Raw genomic sequence first — 12,765 nt, 5'->3', positions numbered from 1 at the left:
ATCACACAGGTCTTCCGACCAATCCTAGCACAGTTTACCTCTCTTGTATGGTGTACGAGTTATTACACAGGAGCAGAATTTACCCAAAATACGCACCATTAGGTAATGACTACGAATGAACCCACGAAACCCAAAAAAAATAATAATAATAAAAAGAAAATTGCACTCTAATTTAGACTGAACACAAAGAATAATTGCACATCAACAAACAGACAATTGTGTCTAACACATGATATGTTGAACAGTTACTCATAATCTGTGAAAAAAACAATGAAACAACAATAATCATAAATTCATAACTATAATAATATACTAACCTACTATTTACATCACTATGATACTAGTTACATTACAAGTTACAACTGCCAATGTGTGGTATATGAGAACTGACAAGACAACAATTGCACAGATCAAGAACATAAAACAGTTCAAATCAATGCAGAAACTCATGGCTTCATACAATCTTTTGTCAGGTCAGCTTGCACCTCGAAGATCGAGCGTTACCATCTCGAGCACAGAGCGTTGAGCAACACGTGCCCGAGCATGAGGTCGACGAAGTACTGGTGCCCGATCTGCCCATCCCTCCACACGAGCTTGGCGGGAGCTCGGCCATAGTGGACCCCGTCGTTGCACCTATTGTCGTAGTGCCACGGATAGGTCATGTCGAAATCGTCGATGACCATATCCAAGGCGGCGTATGCCCTCAGCTTATCCAACACGACCCCGTTGAACGCCTCCATTTTCTGGGGATTGTAAGCCAATGTTCTTGCATAGCCGCCGGTTGTCACCGTGGTTCTGTATAGAAGCTTCGGTGGCACCTTATGCCGCTGCTTCACCGCTTGGATCACCTCGGACCAAAACGCTGCGGTGTAATCTGCGCCCTTGATGAAAGCTCGGATGCTAGGCCAGTACACCCCGTCGTGCAAACCCGAGTTCATGATTATAGTGTCGGGGACAACATTACCGGAAAAATACCCTTTTAAGAACTCTCTATACTCGGCATTTGCTAGTGAATACAAGCCGTGGTAATTCCCCGTCTCGTTCGGGTGGCCATTGAAGATGCTGGTGAGTCTGACAGTTTGGGATGGATCTTTCGGGTTCGTGATGTTGGCATCGAACCTTCTTGGAACATCCGGGATGTCATGGAAGTCGAGAATGAAGTGAAGGATGTTGCGAATCGTATCACAATGATTCGAATCGCCCCACCAAAAAATCCATTTCTTGTTCAAGCAATTCCACGCCTCCTCGCTAGAGAACATCTTGAACGAGCAATGAGCTGAGTATACCCACCCGTTGCTCTCCAGCCCGCCCATGGCACCATGGCACCACGGTTTTTGGCAAGGGAAACTCGGGTCTTGGCATATAAACCGCCCGCCATTGTCAACAAGGCAGGTGTCGTTCTTGGCATGCCGAGTCCACCTGCCAGACCAAACGTTTCTAGCAAGATCAGACCTCACACATTGCGAGATTTCGGGCAATTCAGCTCGGGATTTGGTGAATTTGACGGGGAACACTCGGAGGACGCGATCAAACGCGAATCTTTGAGGCGAAAACCTCATTCCCTCGTAATGTTGAAACAATAGGATTATGGTGACATTGTAATCCCCATGGAAATCAGGGTGTACTTGGAGGTGAAACCTATAGGTACCATTGCCCAAATCCTTAGTGGGAGGCCGAGACTTCCATTTCTCCCCGGACAGATCAATCTCAAAGTAATCGCCCCCCAAACAATGCGCCTGCCCTTTCTCGTCCACCGCCTGGAAAACAAACTCGTGGATATCCCCGGTAGATAACTCGAGGCCCTCACGATCATCCAAACCGGGAACCCTAATCCCCACACTCCTTGAATCCTTACATGGCTCACCCCCAGGAGTCAACCAACCTTCTAAAAGCTTTGATGAATAGTTATCCTCTAACTCAGCCAAAACCCAATTCCCAATTCTTGATCCTGAAGGCTCATCTTGGGGGGGCAATTGCAAATTGGAATACCCAAAATCTTTAAATTCTGGCCTAAATTCTTTAGAACTACCATTGAATTTCAGAATAACAAAATCTTTTGGGGCATTGATGACACTCAAATTGACACTATGAATGCCCCATAGAATCAAGATTACCAGACAAGCCCCCAGCACCACCAGCTTAAACCACCAATGAACCCTGGGGTTTGCCCTAAAGCTTCCACCTTTCTCAGACATCTGTGAACTTTTGATCTTGAAACCACAATCTATACATACATACTCTACATATCACCCAAGATCAAAACAGAAAACTTGAAAATCCCAGAATCCCACATCCAAACAAGATTCAAGGAAAAACAATTTCTGCCCTTCAAAGAAATATAACCCCCCCGGATCTCCAGGCTACCTGGTTGGAGGGCAAACCCCCAAAAGCTAGCTTGAGAGGAAATATTCCAAAGCTCTTAAAACCCACATCCAAGATGATCTCTTGATTCAAAATTGGGATTGCAACAAAAATTCAAATAAATAAAGCCATGAAGAGAGATATAATGAGCAGAACTTACAGCCCTTTTCTTTCTCCGGACCGCTGAAAAGCTGTGGAAGCTCTTAACATTGCATATAAAGGCTGTGAAATGTGTAGAAAAGATGGGAGAGCAGAAGAAAATGGAGGGGGGTCGTTAATGGTCGTTAGTAACGGACACAGAAAATGACAGGTCAAGGTGAAGAAACAAGAATGCGAGATGGATTTTCTTGTGGTGTCCATAATGCCCTTTGATTGCTCTAGATATTACTGTGGGGACGTGGACGATGGTCAAAGCGCCCACGAAGAATTGGAGGTTGACGACACACGCTGCAGGAAGGGCATTTCTGTCTTTCTGTATGATCTTCAGGTGGTTTTGCATTTTGCAACATATTGCCAACTTCTAAATTCTAATGGGATACATGCATTTTTTAAATTTACATTAGTTATCAATTTCGCCGGACTAATTTTGAACCTCCAAGATTTTATTCTTAGAGTCATTAAAGGAGGTAAATCGTCAATTGCTCAAGCAGCTCTTGAGGTTTCCATCTCAGTCAATATAATGCTGCACACAAGAAGTCGTTACTCTACTGATTAGTCAGTGCTCTGAATACTCAACACCATGGTCAACACCTAAGTTCCTAGCAGGGTTTAAATTCCTATCCTACTACTGAAAGCCAGACTTGAGTCGATTATTTTACATTCAAGCTAAAATTTCTATCCTACTACTGACAGACCGTTTGGTTGGAATGAAGGAATTAGGGTGGAAAAGAATTGTAATTCGGTGGGAAAAGAATAAGGTAGGAATTCAAATTACAGTGTTTGGTATGCAAAATAAGATTACAAGAAATAGAAAGGGAATAAGTGATACAATGACTGAAATGCCCTCCATGTACTAATAATAATAATAGATGTCAGGGACAAAAATGTATTTACAATCTCCAATCAACACTGAATTACAATTCCTAGGGGGGAGTCCAGAATTTTAATTCAGCATTTGGAGGGATTGCAATTCCCTCCAACCAAACAGCGTAATTGTGGTCTCCGCAGAATTACAATTCAACTACACCTAAATTACCTCCAATCAAACAGCCCCGAGAATTGAGTCGGTTATTTTACATTCAAGCTACCTTGGGGGATATATATCTTTTTTTCCTCCATCATCATTGTCCATTATCTTAACCACTATAGTACTATACAACTAATTTAGATTCAATCCAAATTAAGCCCACAAAATTTAATTTTTATTCGGATGAAAGTTTAATAGTATGCCACACACAAAATCAGTTAATACTATCAATTAGTCAAATTCACTAACTCAATCATCTAACAATTATTTACCAAATACTCTCAAAAATATTATTTAGATTGTAATTAGATATTAAGAATAATATTATTTTGATTAACAATGACCGTTACCAATATAATTACGTGATTAAAAGTGTACTAGTTTAATGGTAAAAATATAAATTATTAAAAATAAAACTTGTATATATTTTGATGCACCTAATGATGTTTTCTAACGAATCCGACTTTGATCCAAAGCAATCAAAAGCTTCCATTTGATATGGTATTAATTAAAGTGGGGGCTGGTTTTCCTATTTGGGTGTCACACTCATAATCAATGTTGTCTGCCTTTGACTCCTTTTCTTTTTATGTTCCAACCCAAACTTAAGGCCTTTCACTCCTAAACTAGAGACATATGCTCAGCTATAACAGATAAAAAAAAAAAAAAAAAGTATAAAACAGATACTATTCGTAATAGAGTCAATAATATTTAAAAAAAAAAAAAAAAAAAAACTAGAAACATATTAAGGAAGTAAATGCTTACCTGGTTAATATAGTATGGAGTAATTATTATGAGAAATAAGTAAAAATAAAAATAAAAAATTATATCGGTAGCAAAATAACACATCAAGTCATTTATATTTCTTTAATAGTACATATTAATATATTATCATTTTTTTACATTAACTCTCTATAACAAATCAACAAATTTTATTAGGAGTTATAATTTTTCATGCAAAAAATGTCACGATCAAGATATGAAATCTTTAAGATACTTGCACCAGGTATTGTTAAATCATTAGGTGAAAGAGAAAGAGGTAGTGAATAAGAAGTCGAGATATAAAGTATAACTCTAAACCTTAATGCGGGAAATTTTCAATAGGAGAGTATTGAATATGCATTAACTATTGGATTTTCTCTACATCATGAGAAATGGCATACAAAGTTCAATCAATCAGATTCTTGGTTGGAGAAACAGCAAAGATATGTGATTCCAGTTTGGGGTAAAACACTTCTTTCTTGACCAAGAGAGAGAGAGAGAGAGAGAGTCAAAATCCTTTACTAAAAACTGCAAATATGTCCAAAACAAACCTGTAAAGTGCAATGATGTACAGATATGAAAACAATTGAAGTTATGAGACAATGCACAAGGATACAACACTAGACACAATAAACAATTCAGTGATGAGGGGAAGAAGGTGCAAAGTGACCATTCAACTCCAAGGGTCATCCCACCCACTAGGACCTTCTCTCTTGACAAAGTTCACTATGGCTTGGACAGCCTCTTCAACTCGGTTTGATAAAGAATGGTTTCCGTGCTCGATTTCAACTTTTTCAGCACCACCCATTGCTCTGCATAGCCTGTGCAGTTCAAAATGCATAGACAAGAGGAAACAATTGAGTAATCTGCTATTGTGCGAATGGATTTAAGGACATGTGAGAGGCAAAGTATACTTGGCACCGCTGTCATTACAAAGTGGGAAAGACAAAAAACATGAGAAAGATTAATGTGCTTGCCTATCGACCAATGCTTTCTTGTCAACGTAATCCGGAACATATTCATCACCCATGGAAAAGATCACCTGAAGAAAAGACTTCTCAATCAGTGCCCACCATTAACCATTTGGAACAAAAGTGAGATGAAATATGTGCTGCTCATTGATACTATGGAGTAGAATATCACTGTGAAATAATGTCAATTGCAGAAGGTTCTGATAGAAGTATGCTAAAAAAAAAAAACCTTGTATCCAGTATTCCATTTACAATTTGTTAAGGAAACATGAAAGAATATAATCATGACTACATTTCTCAAAATGTTACAGTCCAGAAGAAGCAATCTTTTGTGAAAATGGGAACACAGATAATACCTGACAAGGCGTGTTACACATGTGACCAAGTCTTTGTTTCAGCTGATCATCACTTAGGTCTGAACTGAATAAGTCATCATCACCATTGTAGGCACAAAGTGAGTGATATCTGCAAAATAGTTTTTATGAAGGCAGTGATGAGGAATAGGGAAAGCAGAATATTTGAAATTTAAAGTTTAGGAATGGTGTATTCTGTTCTCTGTAGACCTACACATCATGCATTATGACCTCATATGCTCCTAGGGTTCTCAACTCAACAAATCAGCTAAGCCTTAAAACCCTGATTAGTTCAGCTTGGCTACCTCAAGTCCTCAACTTCAAGACATGAATGGTGTATTTGTAGACCTACACATTTGCTTAATAGCCTCTACCTAGAAAATAGGGGACACTTTTGGTTGGCATTTAAAGTTCCAAATCTGCTTCCAAGGAAAAGAACTACAAGAAGTTTGGTATAAAAAGTTAAGTAGAAAGGTTAAGCTAAAAAATTATTGTTCCTGTTCTTAAAGTCTATTTGTTTAAAGAGTTCCTCTGTACTATTATACTGCTATATAAATTCAATTTCCATTGACTTTCATAGAAGTCATTCTTTGATATCTCAAGCATAAAAGATAAACTCAGATCCCTTTGGCTCTCCATATATTGATCTCTCCCAAGAACTAGCAACTAATTCAACAACCAAGGCAATAAAAGTAATAAATAATGAAATGTGGCAGTTTACAAACTAGTAGCTAATGTTAGATGAGGGAAATAATAGTTGAAGGTGTGACCTAACCTATAGGCAGTTATAGGAGCATCTGGATTTGCTTCCCTTGGCATTAGCTCTGATCCTTGACCTTCACTTATCATCTTTGAGGCCAAATCAATCATTGAAGCGGTATCAGGAAGAGTCGCTCTGTATTCACGGTCACTAACTGGAGCCTGTACAGAAAAAGGAAAAAAAAAAAAAAAAAAGGCACATTGTAATGAAAGAAAATAACAGCAGAACTGGGTAGCATGAACTTGTAGCAACATTGAGTCATTAATGGCAATATTATAACTGTTTTAAGATTCACAGGCAGCAAAATGGCTGCATTCTGTGTCTCTGTATCTGAGGCAAGACACTCAGTTAAGGGCCAGAAAATAATGCAGGCCTTTCAAGTACCCCTGCATCACATATTGTGCTTTGATTTGAGGGTGCTTGTTCAGTTGAAGGGAACAGGGAATGCTAGATAGATGAATACACCAGTTAGCCCCTTAGAACAGACACATAAACCAAAGGAAGAAGGTTCTTCAATTGAAAATTTCCATTTTCTAAAGCATGGCAAGTAAGCAAGTTAGACACCTGTAAAAAGGACATAAGCATAGATGAAACCATTGATTAATTCTATTAAGTCAAGTGAAGTTGAGCAAGATGTGATGAAAGCACACATACCAAATGAAGCAACATAAATTCTATTTTTGAGGTGTATTACCTGCAAAATGGCTGAACGAACTGCTCTAGAGCATGCAGCATTGGTACGCAAGTAATGCACAATGTCCTAAGTTCAAAGGCCAGTAGAGTTGTCATTTTGGGCTCTAATTGCATGAGATGCTCTTTACTTAGAAGATAGATTATAATATAAAGCTTTTATAGTTTTATCATTTCAAAATTACAATAAAAAGAAAGGATTGACTACCTGACATCCAGTACTGTGTCCAAGAAGTACCACACCCTCAGAGTCTTCCTTGTTTATCAAGTAATTTATCAACTGATCAAGCTCCATGGCATCCTTCAGGTATTATAAGCAGAAAGAAATTTTACAGACAATTACAAGGAAAAAAGATCACACAAACACTTGAAAGCAATTTAACAAAGGATACAAAGAAAAAACTTGCTCAAATGTTCACTCCAATAAAGAAATTTAACAGACACAAAGTGCAAGCATATAGGCCATCTGGCAGTAAAACTAAATTTAAGAATAAGCTAGATGGTTATTGTATTTCTTTGCAAGAAATTGGAGTAGAAAGTTATCACCAGATGAATAACCATAACAGCCAGAGGTTAGAATATCTTGGACAGATTTAGAGTATCAAGCATGGAAAAAATCACACAACTTTCACAAAAATGCTTTGAACAGGTAAACATGGTAAAATGGCTGCCAAGTGACAACCGTGGTGTTCTCTGGAACAACAAAAACCAAGTTCTGGTGCTGAATGGACTGCTTTCTTTGTACATCAGTAAGGTGGATAGGGGAGCAGGAGCAAAAAGACGTTACAGAAATATCTTAGAAATCACAACCCTGAATCTCTTTAATACATACAAATGAACGAAGAATTATACATAATAGTTGTCTTACACATTACATATAATAGGTAACAATAAGCAACTCTGTACTTCCAGAGAAACTGTCCCATACCAATGATACCATCAAATCAAAATACAAACATCATAGTATTGAAACAGAGAATCCAATTCCCAACTTCATAGACAAGTATATGCCATTGTATAAATAATAAATACTCCGTAATAAATAATAAATAGTTAATCAAATCAAGGTAAGCATCTAATATTGTGCCAATATCAACATTCTGAGGGATTGGAAACAACAACTTACTTGTTTCAAGCTTGAGGTTCCGTATCCACTATAAGATGAGGAGAACAGAAATTGGACCAGTGACCATTTCTCTCTATCCAAAGCAATTGCCAGCGGCTCCAAATATCTGCAAAAATAGAGACTATTAGCTTCAGAAACTACAAAACATTAAAATATAGTGAGATAGATCCTATTTTATACCTAACAGAAAGAGTTAACTTGTCCAAAGATTCCAAATAGATCATTAATGTGTGGAAAATTATGTCTTTTGTTAATAAACCAATACTCCAGGAGCAGCAAGAGCCTTCTCAGTTTGTCAAGCGATTTCATACTGTTTCTTGAATTAAAGTGTTAAATATACTAATGATTTCCAGTGCCCCCATCCTCCATTGGATGCACCGAAAAAAATAAATATATACTAATAACTCACAGAGCCAAAGGTACAAATCATGTAAATATTTTGTCCTTCTCTTCCTAGTTCCACATTTGTACAGGAGCTCCCATGTAAATTTCAAACTGATATTGTCATTCTCACGGGCCTCTTAGTATAATTTACATTCAGCAAGGCTAATGCAACCATCACCAAATTGATCTAAGAACTATGTGAATGCACAAAGTTTAAGAAACCATTATATAAGATTAATCAACCTTCTCTGGAGAAAATTACATTCCAAGCCAAGTTCTATAGTTTAAACAATACCAACAACATCAATCACAAATCACAAGAAGTTCAACAACTTGAAACACACCACAAGCTTCTTTTCGATACATACTCAGTAGCCAAAAATCCATCTGTCAGTCCACCTATGAAAATGACTTGTTGTTTGTAGTCACCAGTCTTGAAAGCTACCTGCAACAAAACAGTGCAACAGATAATTAGAAAGGATGTAAAGCGATGGCTAGCACCCTAGCAGCATTACCAAACTAAAAGACACATTAAAAATTAAGAAATTATGCCCTACTGTTGTGTACGATTTCTTTTACTAAGGCAGGCATTGGCAAATTCCCCTTACTCTATTCTCAAACACATTAATTCTGAGCAGTAAGCTAATTGCACCATATTGTCTTTACATTGAAAAGTGGAAAATTCAAATCCAATCTTATACTTCCTAGATATCACGTTCCGTTTTCAGAGTCAGACCTTATATCTAACTGCCCATCCAACCATCACTGAATCAGAGACGTTATTTACAAATCGTTGAACATCTTCTTATAAAAATTTTTTTAAAAAAAAATAAAATAAAATAGTTGCGCACATAAATACCATGCTCTTGGAACACTTAGGCACTACGGAACTGAATTTACAGATAGTTTTCAGAGAAGATTAGCAAGAAAAACACTGCAACTTCGGTAATCTTTCTGCATACCTGAATAGGCTTAGGGCCGTACTTTAACAGGACTCCACGGAACTGCTTTTTCCGATTAACTGGCGATTCGGTAACGGAGTCGCTGGCGGCGGAAGCGGTTGAATTATTAGGCATCTTAACGCTTTGTGAGCGGCCTCGAACAATGCCGGAAAACCACGAACCGGTGGATGGTGCGGGTGGAGAAGCTGCCATCGACGGATCCATTCCTTACATCTCCATCTCCGACTTCAATCCGCTTGCCATTTCCGGAGATAGATACGAGTTTAGGACTGTCAGTTCTCGGTGTAAGGAATCTTGAAAACTTGCTTGTTGATTTTTTTTTTTTTTTTTTTTTATATGACAAGTTTATAATATAATTAGTTTTTGAATTAATTTTAACTTATTTGATCATTATTAACTATTTAATTTGATTGAACAATTAATATAATTTTGAATAATAACCAATATCGTGCATACATTTCAAAGTTTGCTCAATATTAAGAACATTATTTAAGTTTATTGAGCATGCAAATCATTGAAATTTTGAAAAAAAAAAAAAAAAAAAAAAAAAAAAAAAAAAAAACTTGACAACTAATAAAATGTACAGTTAAATTACCACAGCCTATTAAAAAATTAGTATTTATACGGGTGGCCGATAAAAGTAAAGATTTAACATTGTAAAAATAATTTTGATCGCAGGACTTAATTGATCAATCAAGTCAAAATTATTAGACTAAATTAATAATCAAAAATACATTTTATTTATAATTTTAATTGAAAAATATATATCTAATTATGCGTTTTTCAATGATGATAAAAATTCATAATCACTATTTGATAGTATATGCTTGATAAATTTTATAAATTACATAATATAGATAAATCATATTAAGAGGACATTGTACAAGTAACTCCATCTAGAGGTGTGGAATAGTGCAATTTTGTACGTACAAAAAATGTAGCAACCTCTCCAAGCACCGTATAAGTGCCTTGAATTATTTGTGCTTCTAGAAAAGTTCTTCCGCCGCCAAGTTGGAAGATGACCGTGGTATCAAACTTCTACATGATTCAATTATTTACATTCTTACGAAATTTGTACTTCATTTTTTTTGTACTTCATAATATGTACAGATGACAAATAATTGATAAATTTGTATTATATGCTTTGTTATTAATTAATTATATAAAATGATTATATTAAATATAAAATAAAGTTAATTATCAAAACGAACCATTGACTATAAATAAATTATCGAAACTAGTTATGCTATGTGTGACAATACCTATTTATGTGAACCACAAGAGCACATCATCAACTATATATATTGTGGTTCCTCATTCTCCAAGGACATTTTCTTTTACTAGCATAAACGTTCTGGCTCTATTATTGGCATTTCAAATGCAATGAGACCACAAACACACAAAATTAAAATATGTTGCTCAAGTTATGTCACATCAATTAAATGATGATGGGGAGGAAGAGGATATGTATGATCTTTTATTCACGACCATGCACATCCATATAATAAAACGGTTAAGTTGTATGGTGGTGGAGGACGTGAATCGAAAAGGACATTGTCATGTTTTAGTGCACTTATCTTAAGTATGAGTTAATACTCAAAATTGTCCTCGACTATAGTGATTTTTCTCAATTTTGTCCTAAACAACTTTGGTGTCATAAAATAGTCCCAGACTTTTGTGTCATTGCTCAATATTGTCCTCCGTTAGTTAATCCGTCAAAAGGGTGTTAAATATAGGGATAATATGGTCATTTAAGGTGTTCTCTTGGTCTCCTTCGTTTACTCCACGGCAGCCGGCATTACATGGTGATTGTGTTTCGCAACACGGCGACTTGCTTGGAAATTGAAATGGCTGGAGAACCTAAGAGCCACTCTCACTCTCCTCCCGGTCGGCGGCGACGTCGGCTGTGATTATTTTTCCCAGTCGTCGTCATCTCCGAATGAGTGTAGGCCGATGGTGCAAATACTAATCAGATGGTGCAGCACACTAGAGAGGAAAGAGATGCAGCTGTGCGGCAAACACAACTGCAGCAAGACCTGAATATGCTGAAGAGACGAAGAAATAGGAAAAACGACATAGGTTTCTCCCTAAAATGTGCGCCCACTGCAGAATAACTTCTTCACTCCCTTCTTCCCCAAAATACAGTTCTTCCGCCCCTCCTCCTTTCATTTTAAGCAGTAATTTTCTCACTATGATCAAGTGACAAATACGATTCTATTCATTCGTTGTAAATTTAATTTGGATTCTCCTTGATATATTTTTGTCCGAAGGTTTTGAACTTTTGATGTCTTAGATGCTTCTTGTAATTTTTGGTCAATCAAGGATTTTCCTTTCTGTTGAGTTAGCAGCCCGCAACAAAAATAAAAATAAAAATGAAAGTCCTGAGAATAGTAAACTCCGACGACCCATAACCAAAGTCCCTGGTTTCGTCATCATCATCGACAACGACAACAACAACGTAAGAATGAACAACAATGAGGCTCTCTATAGAGGGAGGGGACAAGAGAAGACTTAAATATAAAATGACTATATTATCCCTATACTTAACACTCTTTTAATGAATTAACAAACGAAGGACAATATTGAGCGATAACATAAAAGTCTGGGACTATTTTATGACACCAAAGTCGTTTAGGACAAAATTGAGAAAAATCACTATAGTTGAGGACAAGTTTGGGTATTAACTCTCTTAAGTATTGTTGCACAGTTTGGCGTCGCTAAATGGGAGAGGAAGAAAGCTTGTAAAATGATAATTTTGTCCCCAATTTTGATAGTTAATAAAAAAAAAACAAAAAAAAAAAAACAGATGACTAAATTGGGTAAAAATTACATAATTGATGACTTAATCGAGTAAGAATGATAGTTGATGAACCAAATTGATAATTGTTTGTTAAAATGAGAGTCAATAAAGTTAGGTCCTTAACGAAAACTAAAAAAATATTGTGTAATTGTTGGTTTAAATTAATGGTTCATATTATTTTGATTTTAGTTTTTTTTTTCTATTGTACCCTATATTATATCATTTACTTTTCCTAAATACTCATGTATTCCGTCAGTGTAAACCTTATTAACGAGATATATTTCGTTAATTATTGGGTGAATCAACGATTTGGTCCATCACTTATTCGCGACTTGTCAATGTTGCCCCTGAATCACGTATTCATCGATTTAGTCCCCGAAAATAATTGTTTTTCGTCAAATCAGTCTCTATGG

At 36.5% G+C, this 12,765-nt stretch overlaps 2 protein-coding genes across 3 annotated transcripts; both read right to left on the bottom strand.

Moving 5' to 3' along the window:
- Nucleotides 1-238: 238 nt before the first annotated feature.
- On the bottom strand, nucleotides 239-2,703 carry LOC109175663. The gene has a single exon (XM_019324979.1). The coding sequence runs from the start codon at nucleotides 2,193-2,195 to the stop codon at nucleotides 501-503; it is 1,695 nt and encodes a 564-aa protein (XP_019180524.1). The 5' UTR covers nucleotides 2,196-2,703; the 3' UTR covers nucleotides 239-500.
- Nucleotides 2,704-4,803: 2,100 nt separating this feature from the next.
- LOC109175667 (UPF0613 protein PB24D3.06c) lies at nucleotides 4,804-9,873 on the bottom strand. 2 transcript variants are annotated; one of them, XM_019324985.1, is made up of 9 exons: nucleotides 9,553-9,873; nucleotides 8,959-9,035; nucleotides 8,207-8,312; nucleotides 7,289-7,381; nucleotides 7,085-7,150; nucleotides 6,406-6,551; nucleotides 5,634-5,742; nucleotides 5,284-5,348; nucleotides 4,804-5,127 (listed from the first exon to the last, which is right to left on the bottom strand). In XM_019324985.1, the coding sequence occupies exons 1-9, from the start codon at nucleotides 9,754-9,756 to the stop codon at nucleotides 4,980-4,982; spliced, it is 1,014 nt and encodes a 337-aa protein (XP_019180530.1). In that variant the 5' UTR covers nucleotides 9,757-9,873; the 3' UTR covers nucleotides 4,804-4,979. The 2 variants fall into 2 exon arrangements, with proteins under 2 accessions (XP_019180530.1, XP_019180531.1); XM_019324986.1 differs by lacking the exon at nucleotides 7,085-7,150.
- Nucleotides 9,874-12,765: the final 2,892 nt, after the last annotated feature.

This window comes from Ipomoea nil, unplaced genomic scaffold (genome assembly GCF_001879475.1).
Source record: "Ipomoea nil cultivar Tokyo-kokei standard unplaced genomic scaffold, Asagao_1.1 scaffold0688, whole genome shotgun sequence".
Taxonomy (NCBI): domain Eukaryota; kingdom Viridiplantae; phylum Streptophyta; class Magnoliopsida; order Solanales; family Convolvulaceae; genus Ipomoea; species Ipomoea nil.
This window is presented reverse-complemented; position numbering and strand designations above follow the sequence as displayed.

Coding starts and splice junctions, on each gene's coding strand:
- LOC109175663 (XM_019324979.1), bottom strand. CDS start 2,195: ATGTCTGAGAAAGGTGGAAGCTTTAGGGCAAACCCCAGGGTTCATTGG.
- LOC109175667 (XM_019324985.1), bottom strand. CDS start 9,756: ATGGATCCGTCGATGGCAGCTTCTCCACCCGCACCATCCACCGGTTCG. Junction 9,036..9,552: donor ACGGCCCTAAGCCTATTCAG/GTATGCAGAAAG, acceptor GTTTTGTTGCAG/GTAGCTTTCAAGACTGGTGA. Junction 7,382..8,206: donor GAACCTCAAGCTTGAAACAA/GTAAGTTGTTGT, acceptor TAATACCTGAAG/GATGCCATGGAGCTTGATCA.